General features: G+C 43.6%; 1 protein-coding gene across 1 annotated transcript in view; it reads left to right on the top strand.

Moving 5' to 3' along the window:
* The window catches only part of CMIP (c-Maf inducing protein), a 193,585-nt gene that overhangs the window by 93,956 nt on the left and 76,169 nt on the right, over nucleotides 1-23,460 (top strand). The window contains exon 2 of the mRNA XM_034425425.3: nucleotides 12,514-12,639. Within this exon, the coding sequence (XP_034281316.1) occupies nucleotides 12,514-12,639 (126 nt within the window). The remainder of the gene's footprint in view (nucleotides 1-12,513; nucleotides 12,640-23,460) is intronic.

The raw sequence follows: 23,460 nt of genomic DNA on the forward strand, positions 1-23,460 counted from the left end.
TTTACGTCTTTATCGTTCAAGTAAAGCTTGAGGAACAGATCCGCTGAGCTGCGCGTCTCTTGAAGGGAAGATTTGGAAGGTTCTCCCTGGTTCCAGCTGTTACTACACAAATGTTTGCAAGGACAGTTCTTGGGAATGGGGTGTCTGGGATGAAAATCTCATACAGGTTGGAAGACCTGTAGCTTTAGACCAGAGGTGTCAAACTCAAGGCCCGGGGGCCGGATCCAGCCCATGGAGTACTTAGAGTGGGGCCGCGCTGAAAACAGTGAAGGACGAACCCACGGTCCTTCTGCCAGTGAAAACGGAGCTTGGGAGGGCTATGTGCGGCCCTCCGTTTTCACTGGCAGAGAAGTTGCAGGAGACTGTCACAGCCGAAAACGGAGCTCAGGAGCCCATTTTCACTGGCAGAGCACTTGGGACGCCACAGGCACCCCCGACATGAGTGACAGTGAACTACAGAAAGTGCCTTTTTTTAAATCAGGATTTTCTTTCTACTGATTAATTCCTAACCACAGATTAATTAGGGGGCAGGGGGTTGAAAGGATTAAATTTGCCTTGCAAAGCCTCATATGTCTTTGTGTGTGTGTGAGAAAGAACAGACAGACTGAATGACCGAGTGAACTTTAAACACAAAATTCAGGAGAATTTTGTCTTGAGTTTCATGCTAAGTTACTGTATTAGAAAACCCAAGGATGTACTTTGGTTATTGTGGATCTCAAAATTCATCCTGACTATACTGTACTGGACAGGAAGGCAAGTGACGGTAATGTGAAAGATAAATGGAAGTTTATATTCTTAAGAATAGGCTTACTTATAGCTTCTTCTCAAAAATAGATTCCTTTCTTTTGAGTTTGTAATTAATTCCTTCTTTCGAGTTTAGGAGAGATGATAATATTGTGGGGAAAAAAAGTAATGATTCCAAAATAGTGTGGAATCCACACTATTTTTGGAAACACCTTACCTTTTCTTTGCATTACTTCAGGTAATCAACATTATTATTTCATATGTTTTATTGATTTTATTGTATTTTTTTTGATGATTGTAAGCTGCTCAGGATCATTGAGAGTTGGGTGAACGCGCACATTTAATGAACAATGTTACGATTGCCTCCCCTTCCTCATTCTGTCCTCATAGCTACTTCATCAGGCTGAACTGTGGCTGGTGGTTTCCATACGGTGCTAAGTCATTTACTGTATTTTTCAGATTATAAAACACATTTTTTTGTCTCCCAAAAGGGGACTGTAAGTCTTATAGAATATGCTGAAACCACGCCCACCCGCCAACCATTTTTTTGGCCTCCACATGCCCTGTTTTCAGGCCTTTTTTGGCCCATTTTCGAGGCTTTTTTTCAGTCTGTTTGGGGGCTTTTGGGGGGGGTGTTTTTGAGGCTTTTGGGTGCTTTTTTGGTGCTTTTTTGGCCCATTTTTCAGCTTTTTTCAGCCTGGTTTTTCAGAAAAACCAGGCTGAAAAAAGCCTCAAAAACGGGCCAAAAAGCCTTGAAAACGGCCCCCCAAAAGCCTTGAAAACGGGCCAAAAAAGCCTTGAAAAAGGGCCAAAAAAGCCTCGGAAATGGGCCCCCAAAAAGCCTTGGAAATGGACCAAAAAAGCCTCAAAAACGGGCTGGAAAAAGCCCCCAAAACAGGCTGAAAAAAGCCTCAAAAATAGGCCAAAAAAAGCCCTGGAAACAGGCTGAAAAAAGACTGGAAAAGGCCCCCAAAAAGGTAGATCAAAAACTTTTTTTGGTTGTTTTTCTCTTCTAAATTTAGGTGTGTCTTATAGTCAGGTGCGTCTTATAGTCCGAAAAATACGATAGTTGAATTTGAATGTGAACCAGAGAGTAAGCAGTGAATTATGACTTATAGTTCTGTAACACATTGGAACCACAGTTTGTAGTAAGTTACTGAATGTTGGATTGCCTTAAGAATGAATTCGTTTTGATATGGATTCTTTGCTGGAATAGCTTGACTGGTACACTGTAGCAATAGCAATAGCACTTAGACTTGTATACCGCTTCATAGTGCATTACAGCCCTCTCTAAATGGTTTATAATGTCAGTCTATTGCCCCCAGCAATCTGGGTCCTCATCTTACTGACCTTAGAAGGATGGAAGGCTGAGTCAACCTTGAGCTGGTCATGATCGAACTGCTGGCAGTTGGCAGAGTCAGCCTGCAATATTGCACTGTACCTCCACAAGGGATTTTTACTGTGTTTTTATACTATCGCAGGAAGATCCCCTTATCTTGTTCCTTAAAAGGGACATTGTCATCGGATGTCATTTTTCTGCTGTGCAGTAAAGCACATATTACAACAAGGATCAATAAAGTGCCACAGTTGATTGAGAACACCGTGGACAGTCAAGAAAACAATCAAATAGATCATGGAATAAATCATAGTTCCCACGTGAAGCACAAAGGAGCAGGCTCAAATTACCATGTTTTGAATATATTAGGCCAAAACTTGGCTGTGTGGAGAAAACTATAATATTGCAAAAGGTCAACCAGTAGCAAGACTTAGTTACAGACATGAAGAGGATACAATGAAAGACCAGGTTAGGAACAGATCGTCATCTAGAAAATCTATGTGGTTGCTAAGAGTCCAGAATGACTCAAGGGCACATCATCAGTTGAGTCAATGGCAACATGTTAGCGAAGTCGTGAGGTTCATCTTCTCTTCTGCTGTATGGAGAACTCAGAAGTCATTTTTCTAGCTGGTTGGACAAGCCGTTCCACTGAAAGTGAGCATCATTTCTAGAACATGGCACTAGCTGCCCACAGACATGGTATATGGGATTGAACTTGGGCCCGAGGAACAGTCAGATAAGAAGGAAGGGAGCCCACAGCTGTACAACGGGCAGAGAAAAAAACTCAGAAAGGATCCTCCCCTGGGGTGAAATGCTACCAGTTCGCTCCGGTTTGGGCAAACTGGTAGTGATAAAAACTACCAGTTCGGGCAAATCGGTATTAAGAAAAAGCTACCGGTTTGGGTGAACCGGTAGTTTAAAAAAACTGCGATCTGACGATCAGCTGTGCCGTGCGGTTTAGCTTTGCTAGAAAGCAGGAAATCCTGCTTTCTAGTGAAGCTAAATCGCGTGGAACAGCTGATCCCTCTCCACTGTTCTACTTACCTTCCCAAGTCTCCTTTTGGTACATTCTGCACATGCACAAGCAGTTCACTTTTGGCGTGCAGCATGGCCAGCGAACTGGTAGCTAACCAGTTCAGATTTCACCACTGATCCTCCCTAATTTATTAGGCTGTGAAAAGTGACGGCTGAGGATTTGTACTTTCAGACTTGCAGGATTTGCTATTTGTAGCTTTACAATATTTTACAATTCGCTCATTGGGTCTATTTCTTGTCTAGTCAACCTGGAAAGGCTGACCGTTACCTTCAGTTTCAACTCGTCTTTAGATCGATTTTGCAAGAACCGATTGGAGGGTAGGGGTGGAACTGTGCCACATTTCACAAATGTTTTAAGCTGACAGCTGTCCAGCTAACCCGAAACCACCAAGGAAAAAGTGATTATTGCTCTTTCTATGGGAATCCAGGCCAAGTGTTGTTTATTTTGGTACTTCTTGGTACTGTACAACATGAGTGAAAACCTGAAAAGCTCTTGCTTTCCCTCTGTGTCTTTGTTTTGGTTTTGGTTTTTTTCATCCTCTGAAACAGGGTCTCCAACCTTGGCAAGTTGAACTCCTCCAGACTTCAAGTTGCTAAGGTTGGAGGCTCCTGCTCTGAAAAGAAGAAGCAGTACCAGAGAATGGCCTCTACCATTTTTGAGTTCCAAGAATTTCTTTAAGCTCTTCTTGCCTTTCTTAGAAAATGAAATGTGTAACAATTGTCCACTGGTGTGTTAGGAATTCTGCTCATCTGTGCGCAGAACACAAACTTTTAAATTGAGATGACCAATAGCATCTTGAAAATGAAGAGAATCCTTCTTCTATCCTATCAGGAAGCCACTGTTGTTTGATGGTACCAATAACAACATTTAAAATAGAACCAGGTGCTCCCTTTATCCAATCAGGGCATTAAAGAATCATTTTAAGAAATAACAGGAATGCATACAATCGGAGTGATCTTTATGGAAAAATCAAGGTTCTAATAGGCTTCATCAACATATAATGGTAAGTCACAGAAGATGGTGTGTTGGAGAAGGCTCTTGAAGGTCCCTTGGATGGCAAGGAGATCAGAACAGTCAATCCTGAAGGAAATCAACCCTGACTGTTCTTTGGAAGGACAGATCCTGAAGCTGAGGCTCAGATACTGAGAAGAGACGACTCCTTGGAAAAGACCCTGATGTTGGGGAAAGATGGAAGGCAAAAGGAGAAAGAGGACGGCAGAAGATGAAATGATTAGGTAGTGTCATCAACACAAGGAAAATGAATTTGGATAAGCTCCAGGAGATAGTGGACGACAGGGGCCTGGTGTGGTATTGGTGGTGTTGTTGTTAGTTGCGAAGTCATGTCCGACCCATCACAACCCCATGGACAACTTTCCTCCAGGTCTTCCTGTCCTCTACCATCCCCCGGAGACCATTTAAGCTTACGTGGTGTGGTATGGAGGTATACAAAGAGACGGACGTGACTTAGCAACTGAACAACAACAACACATCAACAACAACATCGAAGATGATAGAGCTGGAGGTGTTCAGATAGACGTTAGAGAGCCATCAGTGTGTTCCTGCAGTGGGTTGGACTAAATGGTCTCTGATGTCCCTTCCCACCCTTTGGTATTTCTGTGAAATCATCATGGCATGTTGGGTTTGTCAATCATCCCTGATGCTACACAGAAACATCTGAAGAATCAAATCCTTTCACACTTTCAGGAATTTTGCATGCATGACAACAACAGAAATCTCAGCAACACAGGAACAAGAGCACAAGCTGTTTTGCCAACCCTTTTGAAGATCTCAAGTATGTGGCATCCATCCACTTGTCTCCTTCGCTTCTGACCATCTGGCTCTCCGGGGACTTTTCCTTCTCATCCTTTGCTCAAGGCAATATATTTTAACGAAAACCAGCTCGTCTTTTGGCGTATTAGGTTCGAAAATCCAGTTCCTCTTCTGTCTTTCTGAAATGATCCAGCTCAGGAGCTTGATGACAATTTACGTGACCGAATTTAGTTTCTTTGGCCTCTTGGGTTGGGTACATTCTCTGTATTTTGCAACACTCCTTTATGTGGTTGAAGAAACAGAACCAAGTTCATAAACTTTCAAATAAGTGACCATGAAACCATGAATAAATAAGAGCAGTGGGAAGATAGACTGGGGCAGAAAGTAGCTGCAGCTGAGATTGCCGGAGATAACAGAAGTAACAGGGTAACAGAGTTGGAAGAGACCTTGGAGGTCTTCTAGTCCAGCGGTCACCAACTGGTGGTCCATGAGAAAATGTTGGTGTTCCACAGAAAAATTGTTTGCATTTTTTTAATATTGCACTAAATCAGGGGTCCTCAAACTATGGCCCTTGGGCCGGATACGTGCAATGTACGTTTGTGTTGCTGCAGAGAGTCTCCCCCTTCGGGGTCTTCTTGTGTGGGTCAGAGGGGGACAGAAATTCTGATTTGGGGTCTGCTTCAGCCTCCTGGTGCGGTGCTTTGGGTGAACACTGGAGTGAAGTGCTATTGATGGCAAGGAGCCAGAGCTGAATTGATTCAGCTACCAAAAGGGAATTTGTGCTGAGACCAAAAGTAAGATGTTCCTTTGGAAAGAAGAGCTTAAAATACATGTTGAGAGTTACGGGAAGACTTCTCCAAACAAAAGAGATGATTTTAAAAATAAAAAAAGTGGGTTGTTGGCTAAGGTTGAAGAGCACACGCTGATCCAGATGTCTATGGAGATTCTCAATCATCCAGGTCATGGTTCTCCCAAAGGTGCTTTTTCCAAAGAGCAACTGAACTTTCTTGTTTTCGGGTGAGTTTTCTGTTTCATTTCAGTGTTTTGGCTTCTGCCTTCCTTAATGTGCACTGCACAGTTCAGGAAAGCCAAACTATTTTCCTTAACATCTTCCTGTGTGAACTTAATGTTCCTGTCCACAAAGTTGACGTGTTTGGACAAGAAAGTTCAGTTGCCTTTTGGAAAAGCACTTTTGGGACACACCAATCCAGATGAAGAAAGAAGAACCAATCAAGTAGAAATTCTTTCATCACAGACATCTTAGATGGTTTCTTTATCTTAAACCCATCTTCACCCGCTTGTTTCCTTGCAGAAGTCCTGGGACAGCAATTCCCAGGACACAAAGCCATCTTAGATGTGAGGGTAAAGATTCATTCTCCAAGCTTGTGAGTTTGTTTCCGAACGTTTCATTACCAGGCTAGGTAAGATCTTCAGTGGAATCCCCTAAACCTGTTTAAACTCTTGCCGAGGGGCTTCAAAGGGCCGCCCTACAGCTGATCAGCGGTAAAAGCAAACAATGAGTAGACCGGTGCCTGCAAAAATACATGAGTGCCTGCAAAAAATGAATGGGTAAATCGGTACAGCTCTGCAAGCAGTTAAAAGCCTGGTAGACCAGTACCTCTGTTAAATCCTAAAGAATTGTCACATGACCATCAAGCCATGCCCACAGAACCGGTAGTAAAAAAATTTAAAACCCACCGCTGATTTTATGGATGAGGAGCGAAACGTCTTCGAAGAAAAAACAAGAAAGTCCAGTTGCCTCCTGAAAAAGCACCTTTGGGACAACAATGACCTGGATGGCTGAGAATCTCTACAGACTTTTAGCCATACAATTTGGGATGAACGCCCTTTGAAGGGTGTGGGAATAAGGAATGGATTTCCAGAGAGAAAAAAATTGCAGACCGCAGGAACCAGGAGCACCACTCAGGTGACTCTGAGGACACAGATAAACCTCCAAGTGGCCTCAACGACCCTCAAAAAGGATGCAAATGACCAGCTGTCTGCAAGGAATATCAATCCTTCCATTCCCCACCATCCTGTCTGAGCTGAAGAAGCTTCTTGGATGAGAAGCGAAACGTCTTCAAAACAAAAAACAAGAAAGTCCAGTTGCCTCCTGAAAATGCCCCTTTTAGGACAACCATGACCTGGATGGCCAAGAATCTCTACAGACATTTAGCTATACAATTTGAATGGTGTGGGAGTAGGAACGGATTTCCAGAAGGGGGGAAAAAAGCTGCCGATATTTCCTACTATTGCAAACCACCTCGGATATTTCGAAGGAGTCTATTGAATTCTGAGGTTGGGCGAAACAACTGCTGGAGCTTCCCCAAAAAAAGTCTTGAGAGAAACCATGTTTTCCAGTTGGACCCTATTTTTCCCGGGTCAATGATGAATAGCGTTTTTGGCATTATAGTTGTCATGGAGCCAGAGTCGGCCTATGACCTCCAAGCCGTGAAGATTTATATGTCAACAATTTATAAACCTCCCTCTGAAAATGGGGTGGGGTGGGGGGGAATGCTGGCTTTTCTTTAGAAAACACAATGCAAAGCAGTCCAGCTAAACAGTCTCTGGAAAATATTAAGTTTATTAACAGGAAGAGCGCCACAGCTCAGCTATTTTTGCGTAGAGAAGGTCCTGGGTTCAGGTTCTCCTCTGTTGATTGGTTTGTTTTTAAGGATGAGCTAGGAGTCTCTCTCAAGTGGAATGGACTTTTAGGCTCCTACTGTTGGCCGTGCCTTCTTCTTCTCCAGGGTTCCACCTCCATGCATTATCCACCAGCTTTTCTCCTTGACTGGCCCACCCACATCCTCTCTCTCCTTCCTTCCTTCCTTCCTTCCTTCCTTCCTTCCTTCCTTCCTTCCTTCCTTCCTTCCTTCCTTCCTTCCTTCCTTCCTTCCTTCCTTCCTCCTTTCCTTTCCTTTCCTTTCCTTTCTTTCTTTTCTTTCTTTTCTCCCTTCCCTTCCTCCTTCCCTCTCTCCTTCTAAGGCTAAGATACCCACCCGAAACAAAAACTCCTTTGGATGAAGCTGGGTTATTTAGCCCCCTCCCCTCCCCGCTCTTCTCTTTCAGTGTCAGGGAGGCACAATCAGGTTCAGGGGAGCTTCCATCCCTCCCCTTCTTTCTCCTAACAAGCACCTGAGGCCATTTGGATGCAGCACCTCTCCCAATGCCTCCCATCCCCTGCATCGATCGTGCCGTGGCTTGGCAGCCAGCCGATTGGCTGGCGGCGAACTGTCCCATGCACCCAAAAGCCCGGGGTGAACTGTATTTCAGAGAATGGGCTGCGGCAAAGGGCCTGGGACGGAGGGGCCGAGGCCCATTGGCCAGGGCGAAAGAATGAGGGTGGGCCAGCCGAGGAGAAACGCTGGTGGATAATGCGCGGAGGCGGAACCCTGGAGGAGAAGAAGGCGCAGCCAACGGTAGGAGCCTAAAAGTCCTAGACCTCACTCAAGAGTCTTAACAGGGCAGTTGCAGGCCAGGACACAGACAGTGTCTGTCTGAGTTTATAGTTTAAATAAACAGAGTTCAGCAGATAAGACAAAAAGGAATGCAAGTAGTCCTCGACTTACGACCACAATTGAGCCCAACATTCATGTTGCTTAAGTGAGAAATTGGTTAAGTGAGCTTTGCCCCCGTCTTATGACTTTTCTTGCCACGTTTGTTAACTGAATCACTGCACTTGTTAAATTTGTAACCACGGGTTTGTTAAGCGAACCTGGCTCCGCCATCGACTTTGCTTGTGTCAGAAGGTCGCAAAAGCAGATCCCAGGACACTCACAAATATGAGCCTGTTGCCAGGCATTCTGAATATAAATCACGTGACCCTGAGGAATACCACAACGGTCATAAGTTTGAAAAATGGTCATAAGTCACTTTCCCCCCCCCCCCAGTGCCATTGTAACTTTGAAGGGTCACTAAATGAACTGTTGCAAGTCGTACAAAAAGTACTGTACTTCCAAAAAGTTTTTTTTTTTTTTTGCTTTTTTGTCTTTTGTGTCCAAAAATTATCCTTTTCTGTAGTATTCCCACTGGAAAAATGGGGAGAGAACAGCCATCTTGATGCTTGAAAGTGCCTTTAAGGTCGCAGTTTTTAAGTAAGGTAATAAAGTTCAGTAAAATAAGCCCTCAAGGTGGTAACGCTAATGGGCATTGCCACGCCAGGAGAATCAAGCTCGCTTGTGAATCAAAAGGAAACGCTGATTCCGGCAGCCGGATTGTTTTGGTTCCGTTGTGAGACATTTCCTGGCTTCGCGAACCAATTCCGCCCTTCTGTGCCAGGACTGTGGGGAGGGCGAGAGTCATGTGGCTAAGCTTGTCTGGAGGAACATGGGAGCTCCAAGCATCCTCCTTAGCCCGAAGGAACGAATTCTGGTTCGTTCCTGTAGCAAAATACAGGGCAGTTGCTTTCTGCTGCTGTCTTCTGTCTAGGCTTCTCTTCCATCCTCCAAAATTCTTGTGGGGGCTTGCACAAAATGGCTGTTCTTTAAGGCCTTGCTTATTCATAGAAAGACTGTCACAATGAGTTGTCGCGGTGAGCAACATGTATTAGTTGAGAAACGGATGAGTTTCTTTTTCAGGACCCTGAGTGTGATCAGTACCTTTTCTTTCCTCCTCCTCCTCCTCCTCCTCCTCCTCCTCCTCCTCCTCCTCCTCCTCCTCCTCCTCCTCCTCCTCCTCCTCCTCCTCCTCTCCTCCCCCCATCCTCCTCCTCTTCCTCTCTTTCTCTTCCTCTTCCTCCCCTTCTCCTCCTCCTCTCTTTCTCCTCCTCCTCCTCCCCCTCCTCTCCTCTTCCTCCTCCCCCTCCCCTCCTCCTCTCTTTCTCCTCCTCCTCCTCCTCCTGATTCCTCAGCCTTATGGCTCTTAACCATTAGGACATTTTGCTTACCCTTAAAGATAGCTGACTGAGAGTCCTTATGCAGAGGTTCTTAACTTGCATGAACCTTAAGAAAAATGGCAAACTATTCCATATTCATACACACACACACACACACACACACACACACGAAGTTGGACTACACACTCCTGGTGGGTTCAGCTCATTTTCCCAAGACTGGGTCATTCAGATGTCTTTATGTTTAACTTTAAAGACTACAGTTAGTTACTGACACGCATGACAGAATGGAAAATTTGCCCCTCTGCTGTCCACAATTCCCTCCCTCTTCCTCCCCCTGGCTCATTTCTTCCTGTGTTTTTCGGAGATGGCATCTTTTGAGCGGTGCAAGATTCCCCTTGCAGAACTTTTTTTTTTTTAAATAGAACTCTTTCAGTGGGAGATCTCGGGTTTCGAATTTCCTGAGTGCACAAGATAATTGCACTCCAGTAGATACAGGATGACGTAGGAAGTAAGTCAGGAGGAACCCCAGGGACCATTTAGAAGCGTGAAATAATTGTCTGGGTAAATGGGTAAACAGAAAGTTAACGAGCTTTCGGTGTAACCGGCTCTTTGTTTGAAGGTAAAAGAAGGTTCTTTCTCCACTCCATGAGAAAAGTATGAGACAACAACAGCTCTAACCCACAGTCAAAGTCCTTTGCAAACCAGAAAGCAATTAGTCGAATGCCAAAGAACACACAGAGATCCTAAACAAAAAAAAACCCCTCTTTTGGGGGGGAAGTAACAGTGTAATGTTGCACTGTATTAGACTCCGCTGTGGTTCTTGCAGGAATGTTGATAGCTTTCCAATCATAGTTTGGGAATTGAGAGGTGACAGTGACATCTTTTAATTGTTTGTTTCTTTGCTCATTATAAACTTTAATGAGGCTGCCCAGATCAAACAGTGTGACACACAATAAACCAAAAGAAAAAGAAAAAAAAGCATAACCGTGATGGCAAACCTATGGCCCCTCTCTGTGGGCACACGCGCAGTCGCCAGCTGCTTTTCTGGTTTCCAGCGCGCACATGCACACTGGTCAGCTGGTCTTCGAGGGTGTCAGAGCACCTGAAGACAGCCCAAAAAATGGCCAAAAGCGTCCCAAAAAACGGCCTGAAACCTGGCCCCCAAACGGCCTGAAAATGGTCCGAAAAATGGCCTGAAACCTGGCCCCAAAACGGCCTGAAAATGGCCAAAAACCAGGCATGTGTGCACCGGCCAGCTGGTTTTTGGGTTTCCAGTGCTCCAGTGTGCGCCAAACCCAGCTGGCTGGCGCACATGCATGTGCCAGCGCACTGTCCAGCTGGCGCACACACATGCATGTTCCTGTTTGGGCACCCGGTGCCGAAAAGATTTGCCATCACTGTCTTATAACAGTATATATTGGCTACAAGTTATTTATTGGCCTACCTTTGTGTTTGTGTATATGTGCTAGGGAAGAGTGCCCCAATCTTTCTGTCTTTGCGGACTAGCGGGGGGTGGGTGGGTGGGAAGGGAAGAGAGGAGATCAGGTATGCACACACACAGCTCCATTACGCAAGCGGTAGGGACTTGCACCCGCTGCTCGTGGAAACAGAGTGCGCTTGTGTTTGCCCGCTGCTCGTACAAGACGGGATGCGTGTGCGCGCGCGCATATTCTCCCGCCACTTCTGTGGCTAGATTCCGATCAGTTCGGTGCCCGGTAATGGGCCATGGCCCATAGGGACGCGGTGGCTCAGTGGCTAAGACGCTGAGCTTGTCGATCGAAAAGGTCGACAATTCAACGGTTCGAATCCCTAGTGCCGCGTAACAGGGTGAGCTCCCGTTACTTGTCCCAGCTTCTGCCAACCTAGCAGTTCGAAAAATGGCAAGTAGAAAAATAGGGACCACCTTTGGTGGGAAGGTAACAGCGTTCCATGCGCCTTTGGCATTTAGTCATGCTGGCCACATGACCCCGGAGACGTCTTCGGACAGTGCTGGCTCTTCAGCTTAGAAACGGAGATGAGCACTGCCCCCTAGAATCGGGAACGGCTAGCAAGGGGAACCTATACCTTTACCTAATGGGCCACGGCCTGGGAGTTGGGGACTCCTGTCTAAAGTACGTATGTACGTCTGTCTGTCTGTCTGTCTGTCTCGCTTGCATACCCAAATGCACACTGTGTGTCTGTTTATATTTCCATAATTCAGTCTCATACAATTGGCAACTGTGTAAATCTTTCTTTCTTAGCACAAACTTTTAAAATGCCTTGGTGCAAAAATTGGGTATATTTATCATGCATTGCACACATGGTTGATGTAACAAACCCACTTTATACAAAAATGTAAATACCACTCAATGCATTCCTTGATTATAAATTTTTTTCACTGTATTTTTCATTGTAATTAATTTTTTTTTAATATTTATAAATGGTTAATTCTTGGCAACAGCCTGGTTCTTAATCCTTCTTTACAGAGATAAACACATTTTATTCATCGCTTCCTGCTAATGATATGCTATCTTGTTTTAGATGATACACATTTTTACACTATAGATTCTAACAGTTTAGATTTATACTTACACCGTTTATTATCATACCATCATATTAGCGTCACGTACAGCAATGTTATTATAGAAACTCCCTTGTTATCTTAGTATTTTCTCTTACCCCTTGGATTGTACCTTTGGGTTGTGTATTTTTAAATTTTGACGGAATAAACATTATTACGAATCCTTGTTAAGTTTGTTTTAAAAAGTGTGACGCTGAATCACATTCCCCTCCCCTTTTTTTTTTCTTTTGCAGCCAACTGGGTACATGGAAAGCTCCATTTCCTACAGTTCAATTGAAGATATTCAGTTGCTCTCTTGGGAAAATGCCCCAAAGTATTGTTTACAGCTGACAATCCCTGGAGGAACCGTCCTGCTGCAGGTATAGTAAACAACACTGAAAACTTGTTTTGCTTTCTTACCGTTGAACCTTTCCCTTTTTTTTCTCTTTGCTCAAGTCCTTTTTTTCCCCTTTCAATATTTTATTATATATTTATACTTATTGACTAGCTGGATGCCCGTGCTTCGCTACAGAACTATATGATCAGATGTGATAAATTGACACTTAAAGCCTGAAACTTAATGTAGAATGTGTAGCTGCATAGCATCAGAGCAGGTTAATATAAGGCAACTGGCAGTTGGAACAGAGGGGGAGGGGGAGTAGAATGTCCCAGCCCGGAGGCAGGATGAGTCACACGCTGGCCACGCCCATGCCCGGTTTAGCCAAGGGGTAGCATCAGAGCGTGTTAATATAAGGCAACTGGCAGTTGGGACAGAGTTCCTTTCAGGTGGGGGGGAGTAGAAAGTCTAACTCCTTAGCATCAGAGCATGTGAATATAACACTGTATATGAAATACTAATGATCGGATGGTCATTTCAAAAAATCCTTTCTTAGCGAGCACCTAGAAGCCAAGAGGAACATATGTGCCAAATTTCAAGTTTGTAGGCTTTATTGTTCTGGAGATTTCGTGATGAGTGAGTGGTATTTGGCTTTTATATTTATTTATTGATTAGCCTATAGGCCATATCAATGTAGAGATTCAAATACATGTTTCCAATAAAATTCCAAACAAACAATTTAAAATGAGAGTGGGGTCAAATACAATAGTTATAGGATAAAATACAATAATTTTAATACATAAATATGTAAAATAGAATAAAATGACATAAAATTATATTTCTTTATCACCCGTGAAATCTACCCCAATCAGGCCCACATAAGCCGATCTCAGTCAGCCCATTTTAGTCAGAAATTGTGCTGCATTAAATGTTAAATTATTACCTTACTTAATTAAATTAAATTATTTGTTTATCAACATGTAGAATACAGAAATACAATGAAAAATGAGAATAAGGGGAGGGGGAGAGAAAAAGTGTAGGATGGAGAGGAAAAAGAAAAAGACTTACGACTCCTTTTGGTGCAATAGAATAAGGTAGTAACATAAAACCTCAACTTTTACTTTTATATAATAACTAGCTGACAACCCGGCATTGCCCAGGTATCCCATTCCTTACAGGCTTTTAAAAGTATACATACAGTATGTACATTATAAAGTAAAATCATACACAAAATCAATATAAGTCTTTGGGCCCAACCCCCTGTCCATCTGGCTGCCCACACCCACTGGTAACCACCATCCGGTGCCCGGCGGCGTTGGGGCTGCGCAGGGCCAGCCGCTGCGGTAATCACCTAGGCTGACACCCATCTGGCGGCAACAGTTTTCCTCACCGTCTGGAATGGCCCAGCAGGTGGCGCATGGTCACTGTGGGCCATTGGGACCAATCAGCTAGGCGGCACAGCCACTATATTCACCCCGAGGGGCGTTAGGGGTGTCCCCCACAGTATTTTTTTCCAGAGAGTAAGTCATCTCTGTACCAAGTTTGATTGAAATTGGTTGAGGTGTTCCAGAGTTATGCTGGAACATACTCACATTCTCTCTCTCTCTCTCTCTCTCTCTCTCTCTCTCACACAGAGCCATTTAGATAGATAGATAGATAGATAGATAGATAGATAGATAGATAGATAGATAGATAGATAGATAGATAGATAGATGTAAAGGTTTCCTTCGTACATATGTGCTAGTCATTCCCGACTCTAGGGGGCAGTGCTCTTCTCTGTTTCAAAACCGAAGAGCCAGCACTGTCGGAAGACGTCTCCATGGTCATGTGGCCAGCATGACTAAACGCCGAAGGCGCATGGAACACTGTTACCTACCCATCAAAGTGGTCCCTATTTTTCTACTTGCATTTTTTTACGTGCTTTCAAACTGCTAGGTTGGCAGAAGCTGGGACAAGTAACGGGAGCTCACTCCGTTACTCGACACTAGGGATTCACTGCCGAGCTTTCAATCGACAAGCTCAGCGTCTTAGCCATTGAGCCACCGTATCCCGTAAATATATATATATAGATAGGCACCAGCAATTTCTATAATAGCAAACCTATCTAATCAGCAAAACCCCAAATCAAGGTTTCGTTGTTGATTGATTTAGCAGAGATGGAAAAATTGACCGCTTTGATTAAAGTAAAAAAAAAAAAAAGGAAAAGAAAGAACACAATTAATTTTGTTTCTACGTGGAAACAGCTTTTGGACTTTGTGCTCTTTGCTCGAGTCCAATTATAATGTGTAATGGGGAGAATTAACTCTGTTATTTGATGATAGATTTCAGCATTAGGCCAATGCAGTCCTAGGTTGTTGCATCAACAAGAAGGATAGGATCAAAATCACATGAAGTGTTTGTATCATTTTACACTGCACCTGTGAAGCCACACTTGGAGACACTTGGAGATTCTAGAAAGAGTGCAGAGAAGAGCAACAAAGACGATAAAGGGTCTAGAAACGTGAGGGAACTGGTATGTTTAGCCTAACAAAGAGAAGGACTAGGGATGATATGATAAGCAGTCTTCCAGTACTTGAGCAGCTGTCAAAGAGAAGAGGGGATTGACTTATTCTCCAAAGCAGGGCAAGAAGCAACGGATGGAAACTAATCAAGAACCAACCTGGAATTTAAGAGCGAAACAGAATACTACGAAATCTGGAATAAATTATACTATTGGTTGGAGAGGAGGAAGATTGCCGGGATAAAGGATTACTGATGAGTTGAAAGTTTAGAAATTTATTTATTTATTTAATGGTTCGATTTATATGCCGCCCTTCTCCGGAGACTCAGAGTGGCTTACAATGCGTTAAGCAATAGCCTTCATACTTTTGTATATACCTGCTTAGTAGGGCTTTTGGCCCCCCCTAAGCGGTGTTCTTTTTTATACAAAGTCAGCTTATTGCCCCCACAAACCGGGTCCTCATTTTACCTACCTTCGAAAGGATGGAAGGCTGAGTCAACCTTGAGCCTGGTGAGATTTGAACTCGCAGTAATTGCAGGCAGCTGGTGTTACTTAACAGTACTTTAGTCTGCTGCGCCACCAAGGCTCTTACACACATGTTCTAATGCCTCTTTTGGTGCACCCTTTATCTTGAAGAAATGACGGTGGGGAACCAGCCCTGTCACAACAAAATGTACCAGCCTCTGGCAATATCTGTACTTCCAAGAATGCATGAGACTTCTAAGAATCCTTGAAAAAATAAAGGAGAGACCACAGTGTGAATTTCATTTCACACTGTGTCTAGAAAATGGAAGAGAAACTGGGATGGAGGGCAGCATTTTGAAATCCTTCTCCAGAGACTCAGGGCGGCTTACAATGCTTTTAAGCAATAGCCTTCATACTTTTGTATATACCTGCTTAGTAGGGCTTTTCGGCCCCCCCAAGCGGTGTTCTTTTTTATACAAAGTCAGCTTATTGCCCCCACAAACGGGGTCCTCATTTTACCTACCGCGAAAGGATGGAAGGCTGAGTCAATCTTGAGCCTGGTGAGATTTGAACTTGCAGTAATTGCAGGCAGCTGGCAGCTAAATACTACTTTAACAGTAGTTTAGTCCACTGCACCTCCAGGCTCCTACTAGAAATCTATATGTTAGTTTCTTGAAAGAGATAGGAATGAAATTGTTATGGATGTAAGTTCTATAGACGTTAAGAATTTTCATGTTTGAATTGTGAAACAAGGTATATATTTGTATAACATAAAGGAATTGTGTTAGTTGTAAGGTAAAATCTGACGGAAATGTCTAAACCGGAAATGTCAAACCATGTCCAATGTTTTTAATTGTATTATTAATAAAAAAACAAAAAAGAACCAACCTAGAATTAAGGAGAAATTTCCTGACACTTGAGAACAATTCATCAGTTGGGTGCTCCAACACTGGAAGTTTTTAAGAAGAGATTGGACAACTATTTGTATGAAATGGTATAGGCTTGCCTGCTTGAGCAGGGTTTGGACTAGAAGACCTCCAAGGTCCCTTCCAGCTCTGTTATTCTAACGGTAAAGGTTCCCCTCGTACACATGTGCTAGTCGTTCCCAACTCTAGGGGGCGGTGCTCATCTCCGTTTCAAAGCCGAAGAGCCAGCGCTGTCCGAAGACGTCTCCGTGATCATGTGGCCGGCATGACTCAACGCCAAAGGCGCACAGAATGCTGTTCCCTTCCCACCAAAGATGGTCCCTATTTTTCTACTTGCATTTTTTGCGTGCTTTCGAACTGCTAGGTTGGCAGAAGCTGGGACAAGTAACGGGAGCTCACCCCGTTACGCGGCACTAGGGATTCGAACCGCTGAACTGCCGACTTTTCGATCGACAAGCTCAGCGTCTTAGCCACTGAGCCACCGCGTCCCTGTATTTCTATTAATGTTATTCTATTAGTCTGTTATTTGTCTGACTTATGCTCATGTTTCCTTATGGGCTCAAATCTGTTTTCTTTAATACAGAGGGGTCTTCCGAAATATTACCACTGTCTCCTGAGGTTCGTGTGGATGGGGGGGAAGATTAATCATAGGGAAGCAGTATATAGCTTTCCGAAACTGGTGCCTTGACTCGAGAAACTGGCTTGCGCAACAACCAGAGATATTTCTATATTAAAGTCCGAGCGGTGTTTTTATGCATGGTTACTTCACAGCAAGCTTCAAGGAGAGCGCCTGAATTTGTTTCCTTCTTCCTAAGCAAACACAGATTGGATTGAATGGCAAAACACATCCAAATCAGCAGTATTGAAAGCCTCTGTCGATCCTATCATTCACCTAGCCTAGCGATCAAGGAAGTTGGTTTCCAGTGTTGTGATTGATTAATTAGATGTTTTTTCTCCATTTTCCCCAAGGGATCAAAGCTATCAGCAACCACCACACCCATCTCCATAAAATAAACAGGAACATGATTAAGTTGTACATATCGACGTTCAGTTCAGGGCAGAATGTGTTTTGAAATCTCTTACTTCTTCTTAACAGTGGTGTAATACTGATCTGAAGAGTTCCCCAGCAGTCACAGGAAAGCTTTTAAAAAAAAAAACCCAATGGGAAAGGCCCTGTGTTCGAGATTCTCTGAATATCAGGAGATACCTTGATAAAGTGGCATCAGAAGTCAGAGAGAGATTCAGGAGAACTAACTGCATTCACTCACATCTGCTTCCTGGCAGCCATAGCCATTTTAATCCTGCGCCCCGCCCCGAATCCTGCAACTGGCATCTTCCCACTAATATCGCAATGGGGGAAGAGAGAGTATTAGTTTTAGACCTGTTTTCTGAAAAATCTAAGCTATCAAATATTTGGACTACACGTAACAATCCGTGTTTTTGAATGCCTGTTTCTTTTATTTCCAGCATGATTAAGAAAAACCACACAAAAATATGGATGAGGATTGTTCGTGCTGGGGAGGGGGGAAAACAAAGAGTGAAATGCAGTCCGAGCTCCTGGCTACGTTTTAAGGAAGTTTGGCAGGCCTAGTAGATGTTTATCTGCTGCTGAGGGTCCTATTTTTTTTAAAAAAAAATTTTTTGCTGTTATTCCGAGAGCAAATTAATAGCGTTTTGTGTGAAATGGACATTTGAGGAGGGGAGCTTTGACCGAATGTTTTCCCACTTAAAGAACTGAGATCATAATATTGTTTCCTCAGCATCGATAACAGGATTTGAATGGATTCCACGTTTCCCTGATTATTTATCTTGGATTTACCCTGCAGTTTATAAAGCAAGGCAACCGAGACCCAACACAATTGCTCCTGTGTCCTTTTAGCTGGAGCGGTTGCGTTGGGATTCCTGAAGTGTGATGGACTGGAGAGATGCTCTTAGAAGGCAGATGCGGTTGGATGAAATTCCATTAAATAGAACAGAACAGACAGAACAAAACAACAGAACAGAACAGAACAGCAGAGTTGGAAGGGACCTTGGAGGTCTTCTAGTCCAACCCCCTGCTTAGGCAGCAAACCCTACACCACTTCAGACAAATGGTTATCCAACATCTTCTTAAAAACTTCCAGTGTTGGAGCATTCACAACTTCTGGAGGCAAGTTGTTCCACTGATTAATTGTTGTAACTGTCAGGCAATTTCTCCTTAGTTCTAAGTTGCTTCTCTCCTTGATTAGTTTCCACCCATTGCTTCTTGTCAGGGTTAAAATCCAGCAGGTTCCAACAGGTTCTAGAGAACCGGTAGTGGAAATTTTGAGTAGTTTGGAGAACTGGCAAATACCACCTCTGGCTGGCCCCAGAGTGGGATGGAAATTTTGCAGTATCCTTCCCCTGCCACGCCCACCAAAACACTTTATAGAGTCTCAACATCTTTTTTACATCGTGGCGACCAAAACTGGATGCAGGATTCCAAGTGTGGCCTTACCAAGGCATTATAAAGTGCCATTAACACTTCACGTGATTTTGATTCTATCCCTCTGTTTATGCAGCCTAGAACTGTGTTGGGTTTTTTGGCAGCTGTTGCACGCTGCTGGCTCATATTCTATTTCAGTGCTTGACGAGCACTGAAATAGAAGCCAATTACCAGGGGAATCCAGATGGAAAAACTGTATTTAAAGTCATGACACAATAAAGGATGTAATTTGCACAAGGTATGGTCCACAGTGATCGCTGATGCTTTTCTTCTCTCTCTGCAGTAAAATAAAGGTGATAATCTGAAAATCTTAAGTTTTCAGAAGCATAACACTTTTTCCCCCCTTCTGTGCATAGAATTGGCAGAAAGCTGGGATTTCTTTGATTTAAAAAAACAAAACAAAACCAACCAGCAATTCTAGTTGAATGGAATGAATGGAAAATGGAGGAATTAAAACTGGGTTCCAATTTGCAGGATTATGAGTACTGAGAGCCGAGGCCCCTTACTTTATCTAGGGAGATTTAGAGTGTACCCTTTTTATTTTGGAGCACTGCCAATATGATGTGGAGTTGGGGATATTACCCTAATCTTGTCAGGGACTTGTTCATGTTGGCTTTGACATTCTTTGACAACTGTTCTCCACTATGGGAGAATCAGGACCATGTATTAAATTCCAGTTAAGAAGATTTATTGCCGAAATCTATACACAAGAATCTAATCAACTAATGGTCAGCAATAGCAATAGTACTTAGTCTTATATACCCCTTCACAGTGCTTTACAGCCCTCTTTAAGCGGTTTACAGAGTCAGCAACTCACCCCCCAACAATCTGGGTCCTCATTTTACTGACATCGAAAGGATGAAAGGCTGAGTCAACCTTGAGCTGGTGAGGATTGAACTCCTGGCAGTCGGCAGAATTAGCCTGCAATACTGCATTCTAACCACTGCACCACTATGCTCGAGGCAGTAAATTGATGCTAAATAAGACTCACCAGAATTCAAAAGGGGCTGGACTTGGAATGTTTGTGGACATGTAACAATTCTAGCCTGAGTCCTCCCTTGACTCTGTCCTTGATTCTGCTTCTTCTCCTCCTACAAAGTATAATTTACTTGATTGGTTCACCCTAGGCACCAAATGGACCTTATTGGGTTTCAGAGGTTGATTTAGGGTTATTCTGAGGCTCTGATGCCCAGTTTGAGTCAGGTCTTTGCTGCAGCTTGGAATGAAAGGACAATGACGTCCTTGTGTCAGGGTTCTGACAGATGCCCTAATTAAATCATGAGCCTTGAGCGAGCTTCAAAAGAAATCCAGTTATTTATTAGGAGCTTCATGTTGGCACGTTCCCAAATGAAGCCAGCTCTGACCTTACGTAATTTATGCCCCAATTATGACCCTGTTTCCTCCTTCCCCAAGGGTGTGTCATCAATCACATTCACCAACGGAGCAATTTCGTGGGGTTGTAGAGGCCACTCCCCTCCAGCTGCTGTGGGCAACCCTGGGATACAGCCTTGAGAGAGATAAGCATGGAATGTGCATCTGTCTTTGGCTGCCATGCTGTTTCACCATCCCCCTTGGCCTATGGCAACTCAAGAGCAGGCCAGGGATGCTTTGCGAGTTGACACCTTGACTCAGATTGCACCTGTGCAGACGATTATGCATATGTATCCCAGAGGGCCCCTTAGTTATCAAAGGATTTCTGGGTGACGGAGCATCATCAGAAATGCTTTGTGGTGGAATGTTTGGATGATCTTGGGGAAAGAAGAGAAAAGCTGCTGCCTAGGAAACAATCAGAGAAGAGAGGACAGAGCCTCCGGTGGTTTAAGGGTCAGAGGAAGAAACTTAGGAACAACACTCTCTAATTGGGTGATTAAAAAGTTTGTAACTTCAGACTTGCAAGGTTCTGTTAAAGTAGCTTTGCAGTAAAGTAGAACTAGTTCATCTAGTTGTGTTTTGTCCGGTTTATCTGGAAGAACGGACAAGTCTTGAGCACTGCTGAAGGAACACAAAGAACAGACTTAACCAGACATGGTCAAGAGCCAAAGTTTATTTCCCCACCCTTATTGCACCTTCAGAGAGCCAGCTGAAGGTCCTGCTGTGAGGATTCTTCTGGGCATCTATTATGGATTCTAGCTGCATGGCTCTCGTGGAGTTACCTGAGGCCTGGCCTTGTCCAGTTGCTTCAGAAGAACCTGTTGGCCCCGATGGAGCAGGCAAGGTCCTTGGAGTTATGAGATCAGCCTCCTGCATTGTAGTTCCAGGTCTTTCGTTGATTAGGTCCTCCTGGGAGGTGGCATGTGGTTGAGTCAGAGTCATCTTGTCAGGCCCAGACGGAGCCTTCTCTGCCACAGCTCCTCCCCTGTGGAACAGCATCTCTTCGGAGAACCAGATGGCCCCCAACTCTATAAGGCTTTCACCAAAAACGCTAAAGATCAGGGTGTTCCTTCAGGCATTTGGGCCAGGAGGTTAAGCAAGCTCTGCGAGTTGATTGGTTTTTATTGCTGTTTTCCTTTGGTATACTTTTTTGACCATGGACATTTGTTATGAGGATTGCCAGTTTAATTTTATTGGTGATTTCTTTCTGCCTTCACTCTTAAATTCCACCCAGCTTATTGCTGTGAGATGAGCGATTGTATACATGATTTAAATTTAAAAAAAAAATAGAATAATGGTATAAATCTCGTGAAAGTGAGTTGATGGCTATGTTCCATTTCTCTCTCCCTCTCCCTTCCCCCCGTCTCTCTGTCTCTGTCTTTCTCTCTCTCTTTTCAGTGCCATTGTAACTTCAAACAGGCACTAAATCAGGGGTGAAATCCAGCAGGTTCTGACAGGTTCTGGAGAACCGGTAGCAGAAATTTTGAGCAGTTCAGAGAACCGGCAAATACCACCTCTGGCTGGCCCCAGAGTGGGGTGGGAATGGAGATTTTGCAATATTCTTCCCCCAGGAGTGGAGAAGGGATGGGGATTTTTCAGTATCCTTCCCCTGGAGTGGGATGCGAATGGAGATTTTACAGTATCCTTCCCCTGCCACACCCACCAAGCCATACCACGCCCACCAAGCCACGCCCACAGAACCGGTAGTAAAAAAAAATTGGATTTCACTACTGCACTAAATGAATGGCTGTAAGTCAAGGACTACCTACAGCCCTATTTAATAAATAAGTCCCATATCTTAGTCCCATGCTCATAAATGTCATCCCTGCCATCAAGGATGCCAACAGCAAAGATCAGTAGAGGTTTTCACCCTATGCTCTCCCGCCAGGTATTCCTTTTCTTCTGCCAACTCGGCCATTATATTTTTTTGAAAACCATGGTTTCTATATTTGCTATCCACCAGAACCAAGCCTTCACTGGTTTTACGGCTTAGTATGATGTATAAAAGCCACTGGGTTTTGTTTTATTTAAAATATATTTAAACCACGCCGTGACACAGTATGTAATTATGAGCCATTTATGGTGTACATATTACACAGAGAAGTAGAAGCATACTGTAGGAGGGTGTCTAAGATAGTGGGGTGGTGAGAATGTCAGATATGAATTAACAGAGTAACAGAGTTGGAAGGGACCTTAAGCAGGACACGGTATACCAGGGGTCTCCAACCTTGGCAACTTTAAGATTTGTGGACTTCAACTCCCAGAGTTCCTCAGCTTTGCTGGCTGAGGAACCTGGGAGTTGACGTCCACAAGTCTTAAAGTTGCCAAGGTTGGAGACCCCTGCCTTATACTATTTCAGACAAATGACTGTCCAATATCTTCTTAAGAACCTCCAATGATGGAGTACCCACAACTTCTTCACTGGTTGATTGTTCTCAGTGTCAGGAAATTTCTCCTTATTTCTAGGTTACTTCTCTCCTTGATTAGTTTCCATCCATTGCTTCTTGTCCTGCCTTCAGGTGCTTTGTAGAATAGGTTGACCCCCTCTTCTTTATGGCAGCCCCTCAAATATTGGAAGACTGCTTCTCTTGCTTGAGGTCAGAAAATCCACCTATGTAAACCAAAAGTCCTCTTCGCCTACTTTTTTTGGCAGTGAGAATTGTAAAATGAAATAACGAAGCATTTTGGTCACCTGAAAAACAACATTGGTAATAATTGAGGCAGGAGAAAATTAACTTATGGATTGTATTCCATTTACATCTTGCTTAAGGGGTATTCAGAGGGAGAAAAAAAAAGCAATATTCAGAGCAAGTTAGGTTTTTTTTAATCTCTGGAAAATTGCAAAAGTTGGCCAAGTTCTAATTTTGACCAGAGTCTATATTTGGCCCTGTAGTGTGTTCCCTGAATTTTGAAGGCTATTCCTGGCAATTAGGTGTACTCAAAAGGAAAAAACAAATTTGATAAGTCTTAACAATGGTGCTAGATAAAATGTGATTCATCATTTTTGTGTGTGTGTGTAAGTGTAGCCATTTGGTTTTATTCTTATTCTAACAAAAACATTTCAAGGAAAATCCAGGGTAAAGTTTACCGAGATTAATGGGTTGAAGTTACGAGAAGGCAACATTCAAATGAATACAG

Source organism: Pantherophis guttatus, chromosome 11, assembly GCF_059756535.1.
Source record: "Pantherophis guttatus breed Tessera chromosome 11, ASM5975653v1, whole genome shotgun sequence".
Lineage (NCBI taxonomy): Eukaryota > Metazoa > Chordata > Lepidosauria > Squamata > Colubridae > Pantherophis > Pantherophis guttatus.